The sequence below is a fragment of the Manis pentadactyla genome, chromosome 2 (assembly GCF_030020395.1).
Source record: "Manis pentadactyla isolate mManPen7 chromosome 2, mManPen7.hap1, whole genome shotgun sequence".
Taxonomy (NCBI): domain Eukaryota; kingdom Metazoa; phylum Chordata; class Mammalia; order Pholidota; family Manidae; genus Manis; species Manis pentadactyla.
Window position 1 is genome coordinate 107,167,786 of NC_080020.1, and position 23,250 is coordinate 107,191,035.

General features: G+C 42.3%; 1 protein-coding gene across 1 annotated transcript in view; it reads right to left on the minus strand.

Moving 5' to 3' along the window:
- NIM1K (NIM1 serine/threonine protein kinase) overlaps window positions 1-23,250 on the minus strand; it is a 58,416-nt gene that overhangs the window by 7,801 nt on the left and 27,365 nt on the right. The window contains exon 2 of the mRNA XM_036910907.2: window positions 8,752-9,742. Coding sequence (XP_036766802.2) covers window positions 8,752-9,043 — 292 coding nt within the window. The 5' untranslated portion in view covers window positions 9,044-9,742. The remainder of the gene's footprint in view (window positions 1-8,751; window positions 9,743-23,250) is intronic.

The window sequence follows — 23,250 nt, forward strand, 5'->3', positions numbered from 1 at the left end:
TTGATTCTCTGCATGGGCTTGCCTCAGACAAAGTCAACTGAACACAGAGGGCTAAGGAGACTTGACGTAGGGAGACAAACAGCAGATGCAGGCTGGAGCACGGATCTGAAGGCGGAGGGAAGGTATCCAGCACAATCGGCTTGCAATGTAAGAATGTGGGATGCAAGGGCATGTGAAACAAGGGGCTGTACCCTAGTGTGGGGTTCAGGGAAGATTTTTAGACTTTCCCTGGAGTCTAAGTTATAGTTGAGGGAAGTAATGGAGAGGCAATGAGAAGAGGTGCTGATCATAGGGATGTGTAGGAGAGATCTGGAAATACCCTGATACCATAGGGTATTGGTCTATACACTTTTTTGATTGGCTTCCTTTATCAATAAAATATTTTTGAGCACTACCCTAAAATATGTACATTTGTTTATAAATTACATGCATGCACTACTAACACATTTTCAATATACATAATCATGGAAATTGAAGATATAATTAGAAATAAATAGGAATAGGAATTCTAATATTTCCTTCCCTCATCCCAGTGAGTCACCTGAGGCAACCCCTAGGGTATGTGCACACTGCTGTGGAGGTCACTCAGGGTCATGAATAATCTCCAAGGTGCTAAAACCAACGGGTCAGTTCTCAGGCTTCATCCCTTCTGCTTGAAACGCTTTGATCTCTTGGTTTCCAGGACAACACAAACCCCTGTTTTTTCTCCTGTCTTTGCCACTTCTTCTAAGGCTCCTTTGCTCTGTCCTTTTCATCCCTGTAGCCTCTAAATCTTGGCTACCTGAAGGCTTAGCCCTTGGACCCCCTCACAGTCATTTCCTTAGTGATGCCTGGTGCATAATTACATCTGCCTACTGACCTCTCCACTTAGTTTTCTTAGTTTGGGTTCTGCCTGAAGCAGATCCTGAGGCAGGGATTCAAGTGCAAATAGTTTATGTGGGAGGTGACCTCAGAAAATACTGGATGAAGAAAGAGGAGGTAAGATAGGAAAAAATAAAGGGTGCAGTTACTAAGCAAGTTACGAGTTAGCCCTGCTGTGAGTTATCATGCATAAGTTTTATGAAAAGAGCAAGAAAGCTGGGGTATTTCTACATCGACTCCTGCCAGGAACAGTTTATTGGTTGTGCCTGGAGGATGTTAACTACCCTATATTTCTGGGGTAGAATGCTTGCAGGAAGAGCAGGCTCCAGCAACCAGAGAAAAGCCCAGAGGCAAAGAGCTGGAGAGGCTGGCATTGGAAGATCAGGCCTGCATGCACGCCCCAGGAGACATGGGTGTGGCACCCGCATCATCTGCCTTGGATGTGTAGCACATGGAATAGGCATGTCCAACATAATATGTTCAATATTGACCTCTTGATCTCCTCTCACCTGAAACTTGCTCCTTCTATAGTCCTCCCAATTTTAGTAAGTGGAAACTCTGTTCTTGCATTTTCCAGGCCAAAACCCTTGAGTATTTGACTCTTCTTTCATACTCCTCTATTTGTCAGCAAATCCCGTTATCTCCCTTCTAAAAATAGCCAGGATCCAGCCACTTCTCAACATTGCACTGCTACCTTCCTGGTCCAAGTCACCGCTACCTCTTGCCGGGATTATTGCAATAGGCTCCTAACTGATTGCAGTCTGTTTTCAACAGAGCAGCCACGGTGATCCTATTAAAGCTTAAGCCAGGTGGGGTTGCTGCTCAGCTTCCTCAAAGGCTCCGGTTTCACTCAGGTAAAGCCAGTCCTTACTATGACATATTGACCCTGCATGCTCTGGGCCCTGCTGCTGCCGGCCCTCATCCTGCTTGGCCACACTCCACCTGGGTGCTGTTAGGCCTGCGCTCCCTCTCCTGACCGCCTTCCCCACATACATCCAATGGCTGGCTCTCTGCTTCTTTCCATTCGGTCCACACCTCCTCAGCAAGGCTGGCCCCGGCCAGCTGATCTAAAATTGCAGCCGCTACTGCTCCCTGTCCCCCTCTCCTGCTGTTTCCTTCTTGTCACTTATCCTTCCATAACATGATGAATATTTTACTGATTTGTTTTTTGTCTTTCTCTCCCCACTAGAATATAAGATCCACAGGCCAGAGACTGTCATCTCTTGTTCGCTGCTCTATCTCCAGTCCCTAGAAGAGTGCTTCTTATACAATAGGTGCTCGACAAATATTTGTTGAATGAATGATCTCATCTGATCCTCACAAGAGCCCAGGATAAGTGACATCATTGCAGCATACACTCAGTTTGGCACGTGGCTCTTTCATTTACTCTTGTGTCCCATGTATGTTCCATGTTTCCACAGACTCTTCAGAATCATGATTTTTAATGGCTGTGGAACCATTCATCCAGATGATAAATTATGCTTTAATTTATCATTTGCAATATAAATAATGCCTCAATGAGTATTTTTGGCTATAGTACTTCTAATAATGGATTTATTTTCAGGATGGATTCACCAAAGTCACTAACAATTAGGAAACAACTTCTAATTGCTGTTTTAATGAGTATGCTCAAAAGGAGGGACAGCTTTTTGAAAATCAGGGGGCTTTCTCTGTTAAGCTTTACTAGACTCTGAGTTAGTTTCCTGGTCCTGTCCCAGGAGATTACGGCACAGAGAACCTACTGGAGGGCCTACCCTGCATTGTTCCCTCTACCAGCTCTTCATAACCCCTTCTAGCTGTTCATGAAAAGTTAGTATACTTACTTAACTCACCAAATATTTGTTGAATGTTTATTGTTTATAATGCATGTGGGGTACTCTAAGGATCAATATGACACAACATCTGACACCACTTGTAACCAGGATATCCAAGGCTTTCATGATACCAGGGATTTGTTAAGCCCCTTATCTTTATTTCTCATTCATACTTTCCCTTGGTTCCAAGATGGCCGTTGGACTTCTTTACTTCATGACCTCCATGTACCTTCAAGTCAGTGCTTCCGAATCATTACTCTCAAATCCATTTCTTCTGGAATCATTGTTCACTGCTAAGTCATTAAAGCTGGAAACGTGGGAGTCATCTTCAATTCTTCCTCTCCCTTACCCCTTTCTGCTCTCATTCATGCAATTGACTTCAAAGTTTTCTAATATTCTAAAATATTTCTCAAGTGCATCCCTTTTCTCCATCCACACTGCCACTTCCTTAGATGGACATCATCCTTCTTCTGGACCATTAGACTAATATTTTTCTGACTTTCCTGACTCCTGCCATGTCCTAATTTCAACTCCCTTTACTCATTGAAATCAGGTCATATTAACCACTTGTAGTAATTGCTAGCTTACAGCTCTTCAATAGTTCCCCAGTACCTATATGGCAAAATCCAAACGTGCAAGAAGATTCTCCATGATCTAGCCCCTGCCTACATCATCCATTGCATCTCCCACTACTCAGCAGGTGCATCCCAAGCTCCAGCCACGCTGAATGACTCTCAGCTCTCCCAGTATTCCCCACACTGGCTCATAGTTCCATGCGCTTTACATCCACTCTCTCTGCCTGGAATTCCCTTTCCCCCGTGTCCTGTATAACTTCTCAAACCTTATCACCGAATGGAAGCCTGACCTTTTCCTGCTGCCCTCAGACACAGGCTGAAGATCCCCTTGGTGCCTCACTCTGTGACAGCAATTATCAATTGCTTCTTGTCTGCCTCCATTACCTATTGCAGCTCCTGCCGGCAGGAAGTGTATCTTGTTCATCTCTGTAAGGATCAGAACAATGTATGGGCCTAAGAGAGTTTATCTTTTTAAAAAAGGGAAAATGAATGACCTGATGGATAAATAAGTTGAGAGAAAAGAAGAACGGGTTCTGGAAACCTGAGACTGGAGTAACAGAGAGGAAGACCAGGGGACAAGGGTCAGGAAGGGCAACAGTGGAGACAGCGAGAGGCGCCCATGGCTGCTCTTACTTTTGTTTGTGACAACAGATGGGACATAAAATATTCAGAAGCCGAGGGCATCATCTCTTTTGAGAAATTTCTAATCAGCTTAAAAGGGCACTTATGATGTCTTCAGCCTGTCCTATCAGCTTACAAGGCCCAAGAGAATCCAAGCTATTAGCTATAAAAATAAACCCCAGCCAGCAGAGGCCTATACTGGGGCCTTCTTTCTAGAGATCCAGAGCAGCTGGTGCCTTTTTGTGAACTGCTGTCCTAGGAGCTGTGAGTGGCACTGAAACCTTCTGCTTTCTTGGGAATCTTCCCCATAGGACTATCCAGACTGTCCGCATTTCCCAGACAGCCTAGTAACAATTCTGGGCAAGCTGGTGTGACATGCAGACCATATTTATACAAATTACTGTCCACACTACAGTGATTTCATACAGTACAGGGATCAGTGCACTGTCCATAATCTGATGTGGCCTCGCAGGGGACAGGGTATTTGAAAGTCTCAGCAAGCCTTTCTAAACCACTCCTTCCTCTTTTGAAGGTAAGATTTTAGAGGAATGCTCTGGTCACTTCTGGGTAGCCCAAGGTCCACATCCTTTTCACAGGCCACAGTCTCTCAGTCCTAACTCTGTCATCCTCCCCAGGACTCCATCTGCCAACACCTGAATGCCATTCTCCCTCTCTCCTGAGCCCTCACAGTGGTTTGCATCCAGGTATCCCCCGCTTCACACCTCTCAGTCCCTCTCATTCCCACCTTTCCACTGTTTCCTTGACTGGGGGGCTCGCTGAGGGATGGCACCCCAGCAGGGAAATGAGGATGGCACTGGGACTCCTACAAGCCAGGTGACATCTGGGATCCGTGTTTCTGTTGCATCAGCCAAATGTGTTCATTTACTTGGCGTGACACTTTTTGGCTTGTTTAAACTTCCTTGCTGAATGGTTTTTTCCACTGCCTGTGCTTCTGGCCTTCCTCCCCTCTTTTGTATATACCATGCCATAACCAGAGGGTGACACTGTCCCTTTGACAATAAGGCTACCTTATGGCAGGTTAGGAGTGAAGAGAGCATGTCAGTGAGGCTACTGAGGTGCTCATCTGCACAGCAGGAAAATGCCATGTTCTCTGGAACTCAGGGGACTAGAGTTAAGTTAATTTTGTGATACAACAGATAAGAAGCCTTTGACATTCAGGAAGAAAGTCACTATATAAGTACCAACTGTTACTTCTTTCTTCTGTCCCCTTCACACGACAGCCCATCTATAGAATTAGACATTTTCTTGCTCCTGGCTTGTGGCAGTTTTCTGCTTAGTGGATTATTATCTCTCTGATGGATATGTCTGTCAGTGTGCTGTGCTCTCAACTCTTCCTCCTCACAGACACTTCCTGGGACCTCAGGCTCTGCTGAGAGAAACGGTGTGTGACCCAAGGGCTGCAGCTGACTGACACAGGCATGCCCTTGGCTCGCAGTGGCTCATCATCGGCTGGCCAGTGAGCAGCCATATTCTCTCCCTTTAAAGTTTGAGCTGAAGTAGAATGAAAGCAGTGGGCTAGAAAAGGGCAATAAAGCTGAGAGATTATGTAGATATGGGGCTTGGCAACAGCAATTCCTGTCCACGTGCCCTCTGATAATTAAGCAGAGAAAGCCACTCTGCAGAAAGAAGTCAGAAGGTAGAGCACTTTAATCAGGGGCAGGAGAAATGAGAAATCATATGTGGCCCCAGAGAAAGAGGAGATGGACAGAGTAACATCTGGAAATTGGGCTCTGCTTCCTTGCTGGGTTCACAGAATTCCCCTATACACAGTTCAGCCCTTTCAAATGTGAGCTAATTTGAGTAGGCTTCTGTTTCATGAACCAAATGGCATGTGACTCAGACAGGCTTCAAAGACCTAGACTTTTTTGAAAAGTAAATTAATAACAGCATTTAATGAATACTTTGTGCTCTCTGTAGGCACATAAAGTATATTATATTTTAAAAATGTACTCCCCCTAGAATCCTATGCAGCTAGTACACGTTTCTCACTTATACATGAGGAAATTGAGGCATGGAATGGTAAAATAACTTGTTCCAGGTCACAAAGCTACAGAAAAAAAGAACAGGAATTCCACCCAGGGCTGGCTGATTCCAAAGCCAGCACCTTTGCACCACACTGCTCTGTCTTTGTTCAGACAGTGCCTACAGCTCCTCCTAGACACCGTCTGCACAGGGGGAGGACGGACAGCAAGCAGACTGCAAGATGGGCCTGGCTGCCCTCGGGACTTGTTTGTAAGTCCTCCGTTGCTCCCTGTTTCCTGTCTCTGCACCCCTTCCGCAGGTATTCTGCTGGTAGGACCACTGCCTGGCAGTATTGCCACAGAGAGAGGAATAGCTCGTGAGGGGCTGGAGGCTGGCTGGAGGCTGGTGTTGGAGAAGGTAGCAGGACCCATTTGGCTGGCTGTCCAAGGCAGCATGCAAAAGGGTTGCCTCCTCCACGTTGCATCAAAATCTTGAGGCAGCTCAGTGGAATGAACAGAAAGCCGAGTTCGAAACCTGTCTCTGACTTTGGGGCAGTCAATTCTGGGCCTAGGTTTCCTTATTGGTAAAATGCTGGAGGACTAGATGAGGTCAGTGTTTCCGAAAGGGGAACCTTTAACGCTCATGGGGCACGAAATGATTCCAGGGCATGGGAACAGCCTTAACTAGCCTTGATTCACATCATAACAACATTATTCCTGTTTCAGTTCTCCTTAAGTTCTCCTAGTTAAGAGAAAGAGAAAAATCTCAGATTGGCTGTTGGCTTGTTTTAAATTACTTTCTGTTACTTGGTAATTTTCCTTTAAAACTTTTTAAAAGTTGCTAAGAGTAATATTTTAACAATTCTCACCACACACAAAAAAATTGTAACTATGTGAGGTGATGGATGTGTAAGCCTTACTGTGGTAATCATTTTGCAATATATACATATATAAAAATCACTACATTGTACATCTTAAACTTACACAATGTTATTTGTCAATTATATTTCAAAAAATGGAAAAAGTTTATTTATTACATAGTAAAACCTTTAAATTTTTTTCATTGTATTTATTTTTACAATGACCTTTCATTCATAGCAAGTGATGATGGGGTTTTTTTCTTTTAATAATATTACTTTTCCTTTTGAAATAAGTTGAAGTAAAAAATAGATATGTGACTACCAATGATAGCTACTTTTTATTGAGTGGCTACTAGGCTCTGTGTACTTCATGTATGTTATTTCTAATTCTATCAACAATTCTAAGACAAGAATCATTATCTCTGTTTTTTGGTTGGGGTGACTGGGGACCAAATGGGCTAAGTAAGTGCCTAGTGAGTGATTGAACAAGAATTTGAAACAAATCTGTCTGGCTCTGAAGTCCATGTTCTTTCCTCTGTCTTACTCTGTTTCCTTTCCCCTGGAATCTAACATCTGAATCCACACTTAGGGAAACTTTCCAAGCTGGCCGCATGCAGTGGCCTTAGCTCCGCCTCTCACCCCAGTGATCTGTTTGCCGTGGGATGCTCTCTCCTTTCTGAGTTCCTCTCCTGGTTTACCTTCATCCAGCTTCTCCTCTTCCCTTCCTCATTACATCTTCTGTCGAAATCTCTGGCTGTCATCTCCCTATGTGTTCTATCTTTTGCCTTGCATTCCTGCTCTAGACCACTGAAAAGCAACATCTGTCCCAATTACACTGGAGTCACAGCACAAGATCTGCTTTTATGAATAAATTAAGTACAGTTACTGGTTGCATTTTGTAAGTGAGGAATCTGAGGCTCTTAGAAATACTGTCATTTACCTGAGTAAATAAGGTGAGTAGCTGAGGCATGAAGACATGAACCCAAGCCCTTGGGCTCAGAGCAAGATGGAAGGGGCCCTGGCACTCCAGTGACTTGGTGTGTGTGGGCTGGGGCAGGGGGTTGTGTGGTGTGTTTCCTATAAGGGAAAACACAGGATGGAGGGCATGGGATTGGGGGTTGGAGAAAAAAACAAGACAGCTCTAGTACAAGAAAAGAGCCACCTTGGAGACGTGGTGGCAGGCTGGGTCCAAGGATGGAAAATGTCAGTATGGGACTCTCAGGGGGAGGTAGAGGGGCTTTAGGAAGTAGGCAAATTACACTGAGTTGCAAGCATTTTATTTTTTGCCTAGTAACTCCTTTACGGTAATCTCCAGGCTTCAGCGAGGTCAGAGGTGACGGGGGCAAGTGCCCGCACTGGGCTCCTGGCACAGTTCCTCCCCAAGGCCCAAGAGGCAGCACTGAGGGCTTAGAGCCCAGAGGAACCGGTGGCTCTTTCCAGAGAGCAAGGAGCTGAGAAGCAGTGAGAACTAGTGCAGAGTGGACTGAGTGGGAAGGTCCTGGGATCGTATCCCTTTCCCCCAAATATAAGAGAGGGAGCAGCCTCAGGTGAGGACGGGGGACGGTGGCAGTCAGGGAGGTCTCCTGTGCCCTTCTGTTCTGTGCCGCTGGTACTGACACACACAGACACAAGTAATAAGCAAGGACTTGGACGATGAGCTGCCTTGGAACCGGGCCACCCTCCACTGCTGGTCCCCAAGTCCTAATTGGAGAGGACAGAGTCCCCCACCACCAAGTTTGGGTGAGTTCATCCACGTGGTACAACAGCAGAGTTTTTAGAGTCAAAATCATCTAAGATTGAACTGCTGAAGCCACATTTAACTTCTCTGGATCTTGGTTTCCCTATTTGTAAAATGGAAACAAAATACGGGCCTCACATGTTACTGTGAAAATTAACCACGTAGCAACGGAAGGCTCTGGCACAGGGCTTGCACAGGGCAGGGACTCACTGAGGCCCCCTCACTAGCTTCCTGGGCCCTGCTCCCAACCCCTCCCCCAAACTAGATCCCAATATCCCGGGGATCCAGATCGGATCCTACCTTTGGTCAGGGAGTGAATCCCGAGCTTCACTTGGGAAAAGTTTCCACTTCCAATTTCCCCTCGGATTCGGTAGAAGCCGATCCGTTTCCCCAGCGTGATCTCTCTCACCACCTTCTCATCTTGGGACATGTCCTGGGTCAGCTTTTCGAAGGGTGTCAGCTGGCGACGCTGTCCCTCTTCGTCCTCCTTGCTGCACTCTGTCTGGCAGCCACTTCCCACGCTCTCGCGCCGCTCTCGCCTGGTATAGTGGGGGTTCACCAGGCCGCCTCCATTCACGTACACTGCAGTCATCGTCCACGGCAGGCCCACGTCTCCATCGCAGCCAAAGGGGCACGGAGCAGGGGCAGGCGGGGAGACGCGGAGGAGGCCCGAGGGTGGGAGGTAGGCGGTAAGTCCCGCCAGAGTCCCGTCTGCCCGCAGAGCTGGCCCCAGACTCCTTGGGAAGCAGCGTCCTTCGCGGCTGCGGTCAGAGGAGGGCAGAGGCAAAGGGGCCCCGTGTCTACCCAGCCAGGCCCAAGGCTGCCCGCCTCACCGGAGACATCTCACACCTTCTTTCACGTTGAACCTCCAGGCTCTGACTGTACAATCAGGCACCCTTCCAGTTACCATAGCTGCTTCTCTGGCAGGCTCCAGGAGCTTTCTGGATGGCTGTGCAGTAGGTGGCTGTGTCCCGGGACAAAGGCTCCAGTTGGCTATTTTCTTTGATGGCCAGAGAATCTGTTCCTCTGGTGTGTAAAAGCCCCCCTGAGGCCCCCAGGCCCCTGATGGTGGCGCTCATCTCTGACCTTCTTCATCTCGCACTCTCTTGCTCAGGGCCCCAGAGACCCAATAATCTAGACCCCAGAAAAAAAGAAACTTAAAAACCATCCTCTGGTAACACGGGCAGCCGGAGGATTACAGCCCTGCAATGTCACTTAGCCGGCCTTTATTTAGATGAGCCTCCCTCTAAGCCGTGGGCTGTCTCAAAAATTTGTCAGGTGCTGGTTCATCCTAAGAACAGAGAGTAAGAAAATTTATTAGCCCATGCTAATGTACTGTACAGGATTTATAAAAACGTGAAACTGCTTCATAAGCATTGCTCTGAAAGCACTGCAAATTTCATTTATGACTCAGAACTGTAGTAAATGCTTTATTACATATGATTAAATAAGAAAATGCACATATACACATTACTCGATCTACATTTTACAAAAGCCCTCACAGCCTGTAAATATTTCTAACAATTTTTCTATTTCTTGATGATTAGGAAAATATTCCATGTTCCTATAAATATCAATCAGTTTTCAAAGGTTCTTACATTGATTCAAATAACAATGTGTTACACTTCCTTTACACTGATGTTCTTCTATGACTTTTCCTATCCTGGTTGCTCTCACTCTTTCTTTCTGTGTCATTCTATGACAAAGGCTAATTTTTCTGCAGGCTTATTTTCTGGATATTTCTGATCAAGCAAGAGCCTCCAAGCCCAGCAGCTCATTTTGAAGGTATAGAAACAATGGGTAATGTATCCAGAAGGTAAAGGTCTGTGACATCATCAGCAATAAGGAATACTGTCCAGCTAGAAAGTCTTCGTGACTTTTTCCCTGCACCCTGCAGTCAGAAATAATTACTTCCTCTCTGAATCCCTACAGCCCTTTGTGCATTTTCCAAAATGTCTCATGTCCCTGAAGGTGGCAAGTGGGTCTGACTCATCTGTGTGTCCTGCTTGCCTCCTCTCTCTCCCTCAGCGTGGAGCATGATGTCCTACACGGAGAAAGTGTCCTCCTCTGCATGTGGGTTGAATTTGATGTTTGGACTTGGGTATTCCAAACCAGAAACCTGAGTGGAAATATGAGAGATTGCTTGGAAATGTGAGTTTCCAAATCTGTTTGATGAAATCACATTATTACAATTAATCCAGGGTTGGTTATACTGTTGTTAAGTGTGGGGTGTCCTATAAAGATACATAAGGACAGGGACTAGGAGACGGCTGCCTCGCACGGCTCCTGTTGCTGCGTGGGGGAGAGGATGTTGGAGGGAGGATAAGGGAGAGAGGTTTCAAAAGGGCCGGGTGTCAGGAACCATGCACATCTCCAGGTCAGAGTCTGACTAAAATGTTAAAAGACGTGCTTAAGATAAAAGACCCTTAATTAGGTTAAGGAAAATCTAAGTCACTGATTTCTTAACCTTTCTGGGGTCACACATTCCTTTCAGATTCTAATGAAATCTATGACCCTATCTCCAGGAATGAGAAACACACACATATAATTGCATCCAATTTTAAGGGATTCACAGGCCCTCTGAAACCCATCTCTGTACCTCAGATTAAGGATCTCTACAAAGATCAAGTGGCTCTAGATCTCAGATCCTGGCAGAAGGGGACCACGTATATGAGAAGAGGGATAACATGAATTGTGATTCTGAAAAAAACTTTAGCTTAACCTACGTAAAGAGAGTAAGGATTTTAGACAGAAGAGTGCTTGGATCACTTCACGTTCTGGGTGGCTCCATGAAGAACTTCCCAGCCCTGTGTCCTCCCTGGGCCCTTCCCAGGACTCCAGGCATCCCTCTTTCAGAGTGCCTCCCCACTATGCTGTCTTTGTCACTGACCTACTTGTATCCCAACTAGATAAACATCTGGGGTGGGGTGAGGGGGCAGAAACATGTGCCTTATTCTTCTATGTCCCAGAGGTCAGCACAGTGCCTGACACTTATTTGATAAACGTTTGAGGAAAAAGTAATGAATATACCAACTTACTTACATTTCTACAATTTTACAGTTTAGTAGAAGTAAATATTTTTATTTATAAACTAATAATGCTATCCCTACATTTACTTGAATTATCTCAGAAAGCTCATTTCAGTCCACATGTCCAAGGCCTGGTCTTCCCTCTACTGGCTATTAGGATTCCTGGCCGCCACCTTCTTGTGTAGGCGAAAGCTTAGTCAGAATTCCACCACCCAACTGAGAACTGCTGCAGAATTGCATAAAAATATGAAGTCTCCCCTATTCTTGCCCCTTCTAAAGGGTCCACTCTCCCCAGGCACACGGGTCTCAGCCTTCTGCAACCTGCTCTCTGACTTCCCGGGCGCCGCTCAGCCAGGACTCCTCTGCTTTCCTGGCCGCTCCCCTCCCCTGATTTGAGCTCTTTATCTTGAACTCCATTCAGCCTGGGATTTATAATGGGGTTTTAGACTTGTTACTGTGATTAACTTCAGGCACCCTTCTCTCCCCTCCCAGTTTGACATAGAGGGAGGGGTCAGACATAGTTGTCAAGTGTCAAGTTCTATCTTGGATTACATACCCCACACCTGCAAATTAAAGTTCTTGCACAATGGCTTTGAAATCAATTGTCTTGCCTTCATGGCCAGGGAAATAGTTCATCTGTTTAGATCAGATAAGGAAGTCTGTATAATTCTTAAAATGCTGCTGTGGGTTTGTATTGATGATGAATTACAACTTGGTGGGATAGCTAGCAGGCCAAATAGGAAAAAATTGAATCACAATCTCCTCCAAAATGAACTCCTAAGTAAATGTAAAATAAATGAAATAATAAGGTACTAGAAAACAACAGAACTTTTTTTATGACTTCAGAGAAGGCCATAAAAGAAAACACTAAATTTGACTACAGTAAATAAAAACTTTCTGTTTGCCAAAAAGAATCATAAGCAAATAAAACAAATTAAATGATAAATTGATAGGGAAAACTTTCCAATATATATGATGAACAAAAGGCTAATTTTCTAGATACATAAAAAATCCTTACAAATGGATAAGAAAAATACCAATATCCCAAAAGAAAAGTGATAAATAATTATATAATATGATATATATGAAATGATATATAATATATAAAAGATATAAAAATTTTTAAACAATAAATATATAAAAAGGTGTTCAACTTCCCAACCAAAGAATCCACATAAAAACTACATTGAAATTACTAGAGTTTTTACAAATAAGTTTGTAAACTACAAAAAAGAATTTGATAATGCACTAGTGAGAGAGGGTTTGGGGAAAAAGGAACTCTCATTCATTGTTACTGAGAGTGGAAATGTGTACAAGAGCTTAGAAGGCAATTGGGCTGTAACTATTAAAGTAGAAGTGTATGCACCCTTTGCCTCAGCAATTCCACTTCTAGAATTAATCTTATGCACAAAGATATACCTATTTCTAATGTAAAGATGGATCAATAGATATTCAGTGCTGTATTATTTACAGTAAAAACTAGAAATTGTTTAAATGCCCATCAGTAGGGAATCAGTTGTATGAATTACAACAGTATATACATACATTACTATGCATTTGTGAAACAGAATTAAGTTACAATATACTTGGTCAGGAGAGTGTATATAATGTGCTATTAGAAGTGTAAGAAAGAGGAGGGTGTACCCAAGAAACTGGCAATAGTTATTACATCTGGGGAGGGGAACCATTGTATTGTACTGGGGGCTGGAGTGAGAGAAAAGTGTACTTTTCACTATTTACTCTTTTATATGATTTACATTTTTTCCATTTGCATGTATTTACATTTTGAAGAGGAAAAAAGTAAAAATACATAATGTGTTGCCATCTTACACAATGTTTGCTTTATTTTGGAAACACAGGGAAATTACCACACCTGATTCTCTAATATTTAAAGGATTGCTTTTGAAAATCAAAAGATAACTAGAGATTCTGATCAAATACAGAAAAGTCTACGCTTTCATTTATCTCCACATCCTCTCCCAAACCCACAAGAGGAAAAGCAGGAGAAAAGGTACAAACCTATAAGGACAAAGAAATAAGAGAGCAGACAGCAGCAGATATGAGATGCCACCAGATTTGGGGAGGAAGGAAAGCAAATTGAGTGGCAATAAGAACATTATAAGTAAGACAGTAAGAACATTGTAATCTAAATTAGAGTCACCTTTCTAGATACTCCAAAGACTTCAAACTATGAGACCAAGTACCTCAATATTTGGAGGGATGAAGCAGACCCAAACCCATGGGAATTGGGTGAATGCGGAGCAGGAAGAGCCGCCCTTTCCCTCCTCAAAACCAGGCTTTTACTTTCCCCACCCACACCCACCCAGCTCCCGGACAAGGCATGGGAGGGAGGACTCGTCAGACTGTGCATTATGGGAAAACACTCTGATTTTCCAGCATGGTGGGAAACAAGCATATAACCTTCCAGACAGGAAACTCTTCCTTTGGATAAACTAAATTAGCTCAAGAGAAAAGGCCTCCTGAGACCAATATTTGTAGGTTCTCCAACACAAAAGTCGCCTGACCACCTACCATGCAGTCCTCTAGGTGCCAGGCTCATTCGCACACTGGAAGCTTCCAGATTTTACTGCCATCCACTTAGAATGTCCAGTCAAGAAGCACAAGACATCTGAGGAAAGGTTCCAGAGAGAAAGAAAGAAACCATACCTGACCCAAACAATAGCAGCTGAAAGGAACTTGAGGAAACAGAGCAATGCAGAAAGCAAAAGATGAAAGATAAGTTATTACATCCATAAAATCAGAACAAAATGCTAAAACAAGAATGTTCAGAGAACAAGGAAGAGCTCGTTTGGAAATTGAATTTAAAGAATTCAATTGAAGCATAAAAACAAACAAACAAACAAAAAATCCTAGAAGAGATGAACAACAGAGAAAGAAGAAAAAACCCAGGTAATCAATTCAAAAAGGTCCAACATCTAATTAGAATTTCCAGAACATATGATTTGTACTTGAATAAAGAAGAAAAAACCCAGGTAATCAATTCAAAAAGGTCCAACATCTAATTAGAATTTCCAGAAGATATGATTTGTACTTGAATTATCAACAAATCTCAGAATTTTCAAAAGTAATAATGAATGAGGAAAACCCAGATTCTTAAGTATTCCAACAGAATAAGAGAGTAGAAGAAAAAAATCTGACAGGAAAGATAAATCCTGTTTAGGTATGTGTATTATGCAGAGTGTTTTTTTTTTTTTCTGAAGACATTTCTTAGATGTTTGGAAATAGAAATCCTGATTACAGATTGTAGGATTGTTATAAATAGTTTATATTTTGATTACTTTCTACCAGTGTCCCAAAACTTCAAGCCACATCATGCTGAAAAATAAGCAAACAGTGGAAATGATGCCATACCTAATTGCAGATGAAATCTCTTCTTTTCTTAGATGCATTTGGTGGGGTTTTTATCTTTTGCCCTTGGTTTTGAGTAATTTTTATGGATAGTAATAAAAGCTCCAGCCAGCCAAAAATATGGAGTCATCATTGTAGATCAAAGCTTCTGGAGAAGGTGGAATGGGGCTTAATTATTAGCTTACTGTTGCTGCATAGCAATGCATTAAATAAGATTAAAGGAAACAGAGCTTTCTTGGTAATTTGTTTTCTTGACTTGCAACCCACTGTGAAAATAATATCAAAGAAAATATCTCGCCTTTGTTCTCTTTGTTTGAGTTTAGCTTACAAAACTTCAGGGCAAGGCTCTGAGAAACCCCTTCCTCGGAGGAGGCCAGGCACTGGTTTGCTTAGAGGAAAAGCTGGGTTTTCACTGGGGGGCTACAGAGAGCCAAATCCCCTGTAGAGCTTCTCAGGCATAGTGCTTCCTTAGGGGGATCATTAACAAACAGGCTTCATTTAAAAATCCGTTTTGCCATTTAAAATCATTTGCACTGTCTTCATTTTTGGCCTTAGCTCTTTATTTCCCAGCATGTCAAGATCTCCATGGGGAGAAGCGGGAAATTTTGAAGCCAGTGGAAAATCAGTGTGAACTTGTGCCTAGAGATGAATGACTGTGCTGACCCTTGATGCTACCTACCTTTGTCCTGCTTGACTTCACAGGCCACTTACCCAGCCACTTGGCCGAGGTCTCCACCATTCCACTTACACACCATCCATGGCCAGTCCACCCAGTCTGGTGAGCTTGTTGCATCAGCAACTCCCACATGGAGTTCTCCTACACTTGAGGCTTCCCCAGGCGTCACATGCTCAAGTGCCTAGGTAGGCTGCGCTGCTCTTCTACAGGGCTCAGGGCCATGCCCACACCCAGCCTGAGGCAGCAGCTTACACTCAGCTTCAGCCAGGGTAGCCATGCCAGAATGCAGGCTCACTTTTGCCAGGCCTTTTAATTCCTTAAAAGCAACCGGACATTAAGAAATTTGTGGTGGACAGTCTCAATTTTTAAATGGTGGGTTAAATATTTGCAAAACACTGTGTGGCTAAATGAAACTGAACCATCAGGCCAGTTTTTGGCCTTAACATTGCCATTTTGCAGACTCTGTTCTAGATTATAGGAACATCATCAGAAAAAAAAAAAAGGAGGGCAGTCCCTAGATGCCCAGTCAAACACTCCCAGGAACAGTGCATATTATTCCACTCTTAGGTATTTGCATAAGTACTGACAGTCTTGTGGTATTTATAACACACTCACAAACAGAAAATCTATTTGCTTAGTTCAGTGTTCTCTGAGTTTATTTAACCATCAATTAATTTATTCTCACAGAATACCTTTTTGTCACTGAAATTTTTTTTTATGACTCTGACTTTAGAGTTAGACAAATCTATTTGATTGCTCAACTGTCATATGTAAGAATTTGGGCCCCAAACTTGGTAATATGGGTGAATGTTGAAACCACAATGTTGTTCAAGTGAAACCTTCATAAGATTGTATATCAATGACACCTTAATAAAAAAAAAAAGAATTTGTGTCCCAAGAGGAAAATTATTAAAACAATTCAGTATGTAATGAAACAGAAAACAGATTGGTTGAGGTTAATCCACAGATCGAGCCAATGCAGTGAGAGCTGCCCACCTCTGACATCTAGGACGACAAAGAAGTTTCTTAGTAATTAAGTATCTTTTAACAGAAATGTTTGAGAGACTCAGATCCCATAGTATTAATATTTTGTTTTGATGAATCTGTACAAAACTGGTATTTTATATACTTGTGAAGAAAATTTGTCAGAATAAAGTAACAAAGTTTTGTGACTCTAATTTTAAATTAAGAATTGAATAATTAATTTAGACTTGTGGTTTTAAGCTGAAATCCTATTGTTTATAAATAGCATTGGAATGTATTTAAAAGAACTTAAAGTTTACCCTGTTTATAGTTTAAGTCATTATATTTATAAAAATTGTTGGTATTTTGGAAGTTTTTTATTAATCTAATGAAGTGTTTGAAAAGGAAATGAAAAATTATAAGCACAGTTTAAAATGCTTAAAAAGTTTGAATTAAGTTTTAAATGGGATCAAACATTAGTCTTTAAAAATGACTGTTAGATGAGATGATATCTGGAACCTGCTTCAAAATAATCAAAAGTGGAGGGAATGATGGGAATTTAAATGAAACAAGATTGGCTATGAATTGATTGCTTTTGAAGCTTGATGATGAGCACATGGGGGTTTAGAACATTCTTTGCACCATTTTTCTATCTGCTTAAAATTTTCTAAAAGCAATTAAAAAAAGATTGTTAAAGTTTATGAGAGCAAAGATATAACATTTATAATTTAAAAATGGCAGGAATGGCAGGCCCATGGGGCCAACAGCCCTTGAGCTTCAGAAAGAGGAGAAGGGCAATGAAAGGTCATGTTTTTTATAGTTCCACTGGATTCAGATGGCTGGGATTACCACCCTTACCAGATTCTGGCAAAATGATGTGACATCCCAGCCATTAGCTTTCCTAAGGATGATTTAGTAAAATTGTGGAAAAGTCATGAGAGGGAGATAATTAGCTACTCTTTTCTCCCCATTGGTGTTTGAATCCAAAGAGCGATGACTTTCTAAAGCATATGTGACATTCTTAGAGCTGGCAGCAGATGTTTCTATTCTCGAAGTTTGCTCTACAATATGAAAACAACAGACATTCTTTACAGGTTGTATCAAAATAACATCTTTTCAGAAAAAAAAGTGAGGTATGTTACAATGGGCAATGGTGCCAAATGAAGGGATAGATGAATGAATGACATCACATGACCCCCTTGTGAGGTAAGGTATTGTCATTCCCTTTTCACAGATTAGAAGAAACAAAACTAAGGCCCGCTGAAGTTAAGGAAGTTGCCCTTGATGTCTTGGCTGTTCGCTCTAGGAGGGTGGAGACTGTTTAAGTAAACCTTACAACTTGTGAAACCAGGAAACTCAAACATATGAGGAAGAGGATGGAGTCATGTTCCAATCAGGACATTGCAGAAACTTGAGGACCTTCCCCATAAAGATTTTAATCTTCTTAAATTTTGTTACCAAATCATGTACCTTCCCATCTTCTCTAAGGGAGTATGCCTGCTTCCAAATAACTAAGGAATGGCATTAAGATACAGAATGGAATCATGAACTGAATCACACGCAGGTGGTCCTGTGCAGAAAAACAAAATGTATTATTCATTTCCTCAGGAGTAAATTAATTTAGGAAACACAGTATTGGAACACTCAGGCCTATTTGCAGCTCATGGTTTATTTTTAGGGGATTAAACATTTTTGCAAGTCAAAGCAGAAACTGTTCTTTTGCTGCTTTATGACTTTCTCCAATTCTCCTGTAGTGTGTTCACCAAGAAGCAGGGAACAGGTGGGTGATGATGGCCTTAGGGGGCGTTAGAAAAGCATCCTCCTTTTCTATTTGAGCAGAACTCAAGAAGCCTCCCGTGGCAGGAGGCTGGAGGGCTGTGGGCATGGAAGGGGAGAACAGTGTTGCAGAAGAAAAGCTTCTACATATACCATCATAAAAAGCTCACATGGATTTGAAGTCTTTATTGAGAACTTGCTGTATCTCACATAGCATAAGCAACACATCTGAGAATTATAAATAATGTACCCAGCAGTGGAGGGAACAGAGGTCAGGAGAGAAGTTATTGTACATATAACAAAGTGAACAAGTGTCAGCATGCAATAGCAATCTGAATTAACAGAAGAGAGATTTTTTTTTAAAGATCTTTATAGACACGGAAATTAAAATGTAATAGAGATGATATTTCAAACCACTGGCAAAAGATAAGTAATTCAATAGATGATGTTTGCAGGGACTGATGCAAGAGGTGGCTGGGGTAGGCTTTAGCTCTCCTACCACTGCCAATTCTCTACCAGATTCCCCCATTCTTTGAAACAGATGATTCATATTTTCTTAAATTAATGTAGAGTGCCTTGCAAACAAACACAGACACTCACCCTTTTTCCAGTTGTATTACTATCCCAGGTCCCAGCTATACAGAGATTGTGGAATCACCACTGGGTGTGAGGAAATGTCCATATGTATGCATGTGTTTATCTGTAGATTCATAGAAGAAAGCCTGGAAAAATACAGATTGAACTAGTGGATGACAATTCAGCCAGGGCAGTGAGGGGGAGTGGGCGGTACAGAAGTGGAAGCAGTGAAAGGGGGTGTGGTAGAGGCTGCTAGTTATCCCCATTCTATCTGTTCCTTCTTCCCTAGCAGTGGTTCTCAGCCCTGACCTGGATCCAAATCATCACAGAGCTTTTTTAAGATTCAGAGGCCCAGACCCTGCCCCCAAAGATTCTGATTAAATTGGTTCTGGGGAGGGCATGCTTTCTTGTATGTTTGTGTTTAAGTTTCCCAAACGGTTCTGTTGTGCAGCCAGCTTTGAAAATCACTATTTCTATTACATAGATGTTTTATCTGGACACACTACGGTCCAACTGATGTATTTCCTAGTCACCCTTCTATTTAGGTTTGGCCATATGTCTGAGTCATGGTTTGTGAGCAAAAGTGATAAATGCAACTTGCAGGTAGTGCCCTTAAAAGAAAAGAAGAATGCCCTCCTTCTCCTCTTTCTTCCCTTCTTCGTGCTGGCTGGAATACGGCCATAGTGGTGTAAACGGAAACAGCCATCTTCGACCGAGCTGGAGGCCAGGAACTGAGGATGGCGCAGCGCGAGGGGGGAGGAGCCTGGGCCCCACCACGTGCATCATCGCATCGGCCTGGGTCGCAGCTTGGTGGCTGTGATGTGAGACGAATAAGAGTCTGCCTTGTTTAAGCCTCCGTTGCTGACCTTTGTTACAGTGACCTAATATTTATATGGACCTAATATTATACAATGTTTATGATGTTTATCAAGTGAACTTGTTTCATTTTTTACTGCATATGTTTCTGTATTGTTTGAATGTCTTATAACATGTATAATTACTTAAAAATTAAAATGTATAGATAGATGATAGAGAGATAGGTAGATGATATAGATAAATAAATAGCTGATAGAGGGATGATAGAAAGTTCAGCTTTATAGAGTAACAACTGCAGAGACCTCAGATTTTGGTCTTCTCTTATCTCAAAATATTTCAAATTATTTATACCTTCATACAAAGCAAATTCATAAATATTTATTGAGGGTTGGTCATATGAAAGGAACTAAGGTGATATGAATAAGTGTGTCACTGGTTTAGTAAGCACCATACTTACGTTATTTATTTATGAATAACTAATTTCAACAACACAATACTTCCTGTATCTTTCAAGTAATATTGTTAATCTAAATTTAACTGATTTGAAGTTTTCTTTATATTTATTTAACTTGGTAAGATTTGTTATGCTTTATAGTTGTATATAAGCTATAAGGCAAAAGAATTTAAATGGAGTTTCATGTTTGTACGTTTTTCAGTATCTTTAATGCAGAATTTTTGTTTATATTTATCCATAATAAAATAATTTAAGGTCCATCTATTCAGGGAGTTGGGAGAATTTTATTTCATTAAAAGTTATGGATAGAGTTATGGGCACAAGTTTGAGGAACTCTGCTTTTGAGGGAGATTCTCCCAAATCAAACAACTAAATGGTTCGTGGAATAAGCACTGACTTAGGGGCAGAACGAGGTCGGGATCTTGACTCTCCCACTAAACGCCTGTATGACCTTGAGCAAATCCCTTCCCCGCTCCAGGCTGCAGTGTCTTTACTGGCGAGTGAAAGCACTGTACCCTGTGATGTGTATAGGTCATTCCAGCTGTGACCTGAGATTCTCTATTTTGGATGAATTCTAAAACCTCTGTGGGGGAAAAAAGAAGAAAACAAAACCCTCTGAAGTCCAAGTGTCACATCGCCCCCTTCTGGACCTTGGCAGTGTTCACATGAATGACATTAAAAACCCATGAGCCGACATCGACATGCCGAAATATTATTGCCCAATCCTTTTGCTGCCACAAACCATTTAGAAACCCAGGTTTGAAGGTTTTCTAATAGAAGTATTAGAAGACAATGTAGGCAAGGAGAAAGGGTGTCAAAGGAGTAGGTGTTGATATGGTGGGGGGGCTAGACTCAGGAGGAGGGTTTTACACATAGTTCTATCCCCATCTATTCCCACAATATAAAAAATATTGTTAGCTGTCCTTCATCAAGTGTCTACTATATACTGGGAACCAGTCTTTTAATCTTTCCAACTACTCTTCTAGTTAGGCCTAGAATATCTGTGTGCTGAGCTGCTCCTGCTCATCCCCACAATTTAGCCCTCTTCTTCTCAAAAATGTCTTGAAGGTGTGAAGATGGTGCTTTCCCATGTCCTTCTCCTGACCACACTGACACTACTATCATACATCGTTTCTGTATCCCATAATCTGATCTTTGAATTTATATTTCTCCATTTCATTTGCGTGAATGAACACAACCCTCCTTAAGGGCAGGGCCCATGTGCAGGGCAGCATGCCCATTCCCCACATGCCCCCATCAGCGAGGACAGTGCTGCTCCCCGTGGCCTTGACAACTCGCAGGATGACTTAGTCTATGCTCGTGTCCTCTGCCTCATTCCTCTGTAGGGGAAATTTTTTGTAGCAGCTTCTCATATTTACTTTAAAGTAGGAAAACCAAGTTCTGATTTTCTTCTTCAGACTTGCTCCTCTCACAATCCATCCTTCCAGCTGAAGCCCAAGCCCTCGACTCCTTCTTTTATCTTACATCTCACGTTTAATCCATCAGCAAATCCTATAGGCTCTACATGTAAAATACATCCGCTTTATCCCATTATTACCCAGATCACAATCATCCCACTATTACCACTGAGCCCAAGCCAGCACTGGGTTTTGACTGGATTACAGTTATAGTCTCTACAGCTGGTCTCAGCTTCTGTCCTTACCTGCCTCCTGCCAAACCCCAGCATGGTCTGTTCCAAACAGAACATCCAGGATGATCCTTCTAAAAGATGTCAGATCGTGTCACTTCTCTACTCAAAACTCTTTGATGGCTCCTCTTCTCACTCAGAGTAAAAGCCAAGACCCTTAGGCCTCCGAGGCCCTGCCTGATGTGGCCCCCACCTCTCTGACGTCATCCCCTCCCGCCACTCCAGCTGCACTGGTCTCCTCACTCTTACTTGAGGGCACCGAGCCTGCTCCCCCTACCTGTTGCAAACTCCTACTGTTCTCTTAAGGATCATTTTAGTTGTTACCTCCCACCCTAAACTTTCAGGGAGCTTCCTTACCTACCCACCCCAAACCAGGTGGAGTTCTCTTTTATACTTCCAACATCTGTGGCTTGCACTGTGATTTTCTCCACCTCTTTGTACAATTATGACTTCTATATCAGGCTGTCTCTCTCATCAGATTGTAAGCTCCTTAAGGGCAGCGATCGTGTTTGACTTCTTTAGACTATACTCATAAAAGCTACACTAATCAAGACAGTGTGTAAGGATAGACCAAGAGATCAAAATAAAGAGTCCAGAAATGGATCCACACATATATGGTCAATTGGTTTTCCACCAAGGCACCCCACCAATTCAATGGGGAAAGGGAAGTTTTTTCTTAACAAATGGTGCTGGATCAACTGGATGTCTGTGTGAATAAAAGTTAAGCTTTGATCTTTATCCAATGCCTTACACAAAACTTAATTTGAGATGGTCATTGGCTTAGACATAAAATTAGGACCATAAAGTTTCTAGAAGTATGCATAGGAGAATATCTCCAGGACCTTGAAATAGGGCAAGTCTTTGGACTGGATACAAAATGCATGAACACTAAAAGGGGAAAAAAATAGATAAACTGTACTTCATCAGAATTAAAAACTTCTGGATATCAAAAGATACCATGAAGAAAACCAGTTGACAGATCACAGACCAAACTATATATCCAGGACTCTAAACAGTATCTGGCATATAATAAATGCACAATTAAATATTTTAACAAATATATAAAAGACCTGACTCTTATCCACCATAACACATGGCCATTCTAATGGGTACAGCCAGCTGAGATGTTTACACTCTGTGCCTCTTGAGCAGGCAGTGCTGGTTATAGGGGAAATTTAATGTATGGGAAGGAAAGGTAACAAGATCTGCTAGTAGGAATAAAATGTATTAAGTCAGCAAATTCAGGAGAATTTTACATCCGGACTGATAGAGAATCAGGCAAAATATGGAAGGGTTAACAGTAGAACAGTCACATAGTAAATTAGCTAAAAACATGGCTGGAATTTTACCAACTGGAGCAGAAGGCATATGCCTCATTCTTAGTTGCCTCAGTAATGTTAATTATTTTATTATGAGGACTATAGATGCTGTAGCTAGGAAATGAAGGTGAAGTGAGGTCCAAGTGTTCTACTAGAGCTTAAGAGGACTTGGG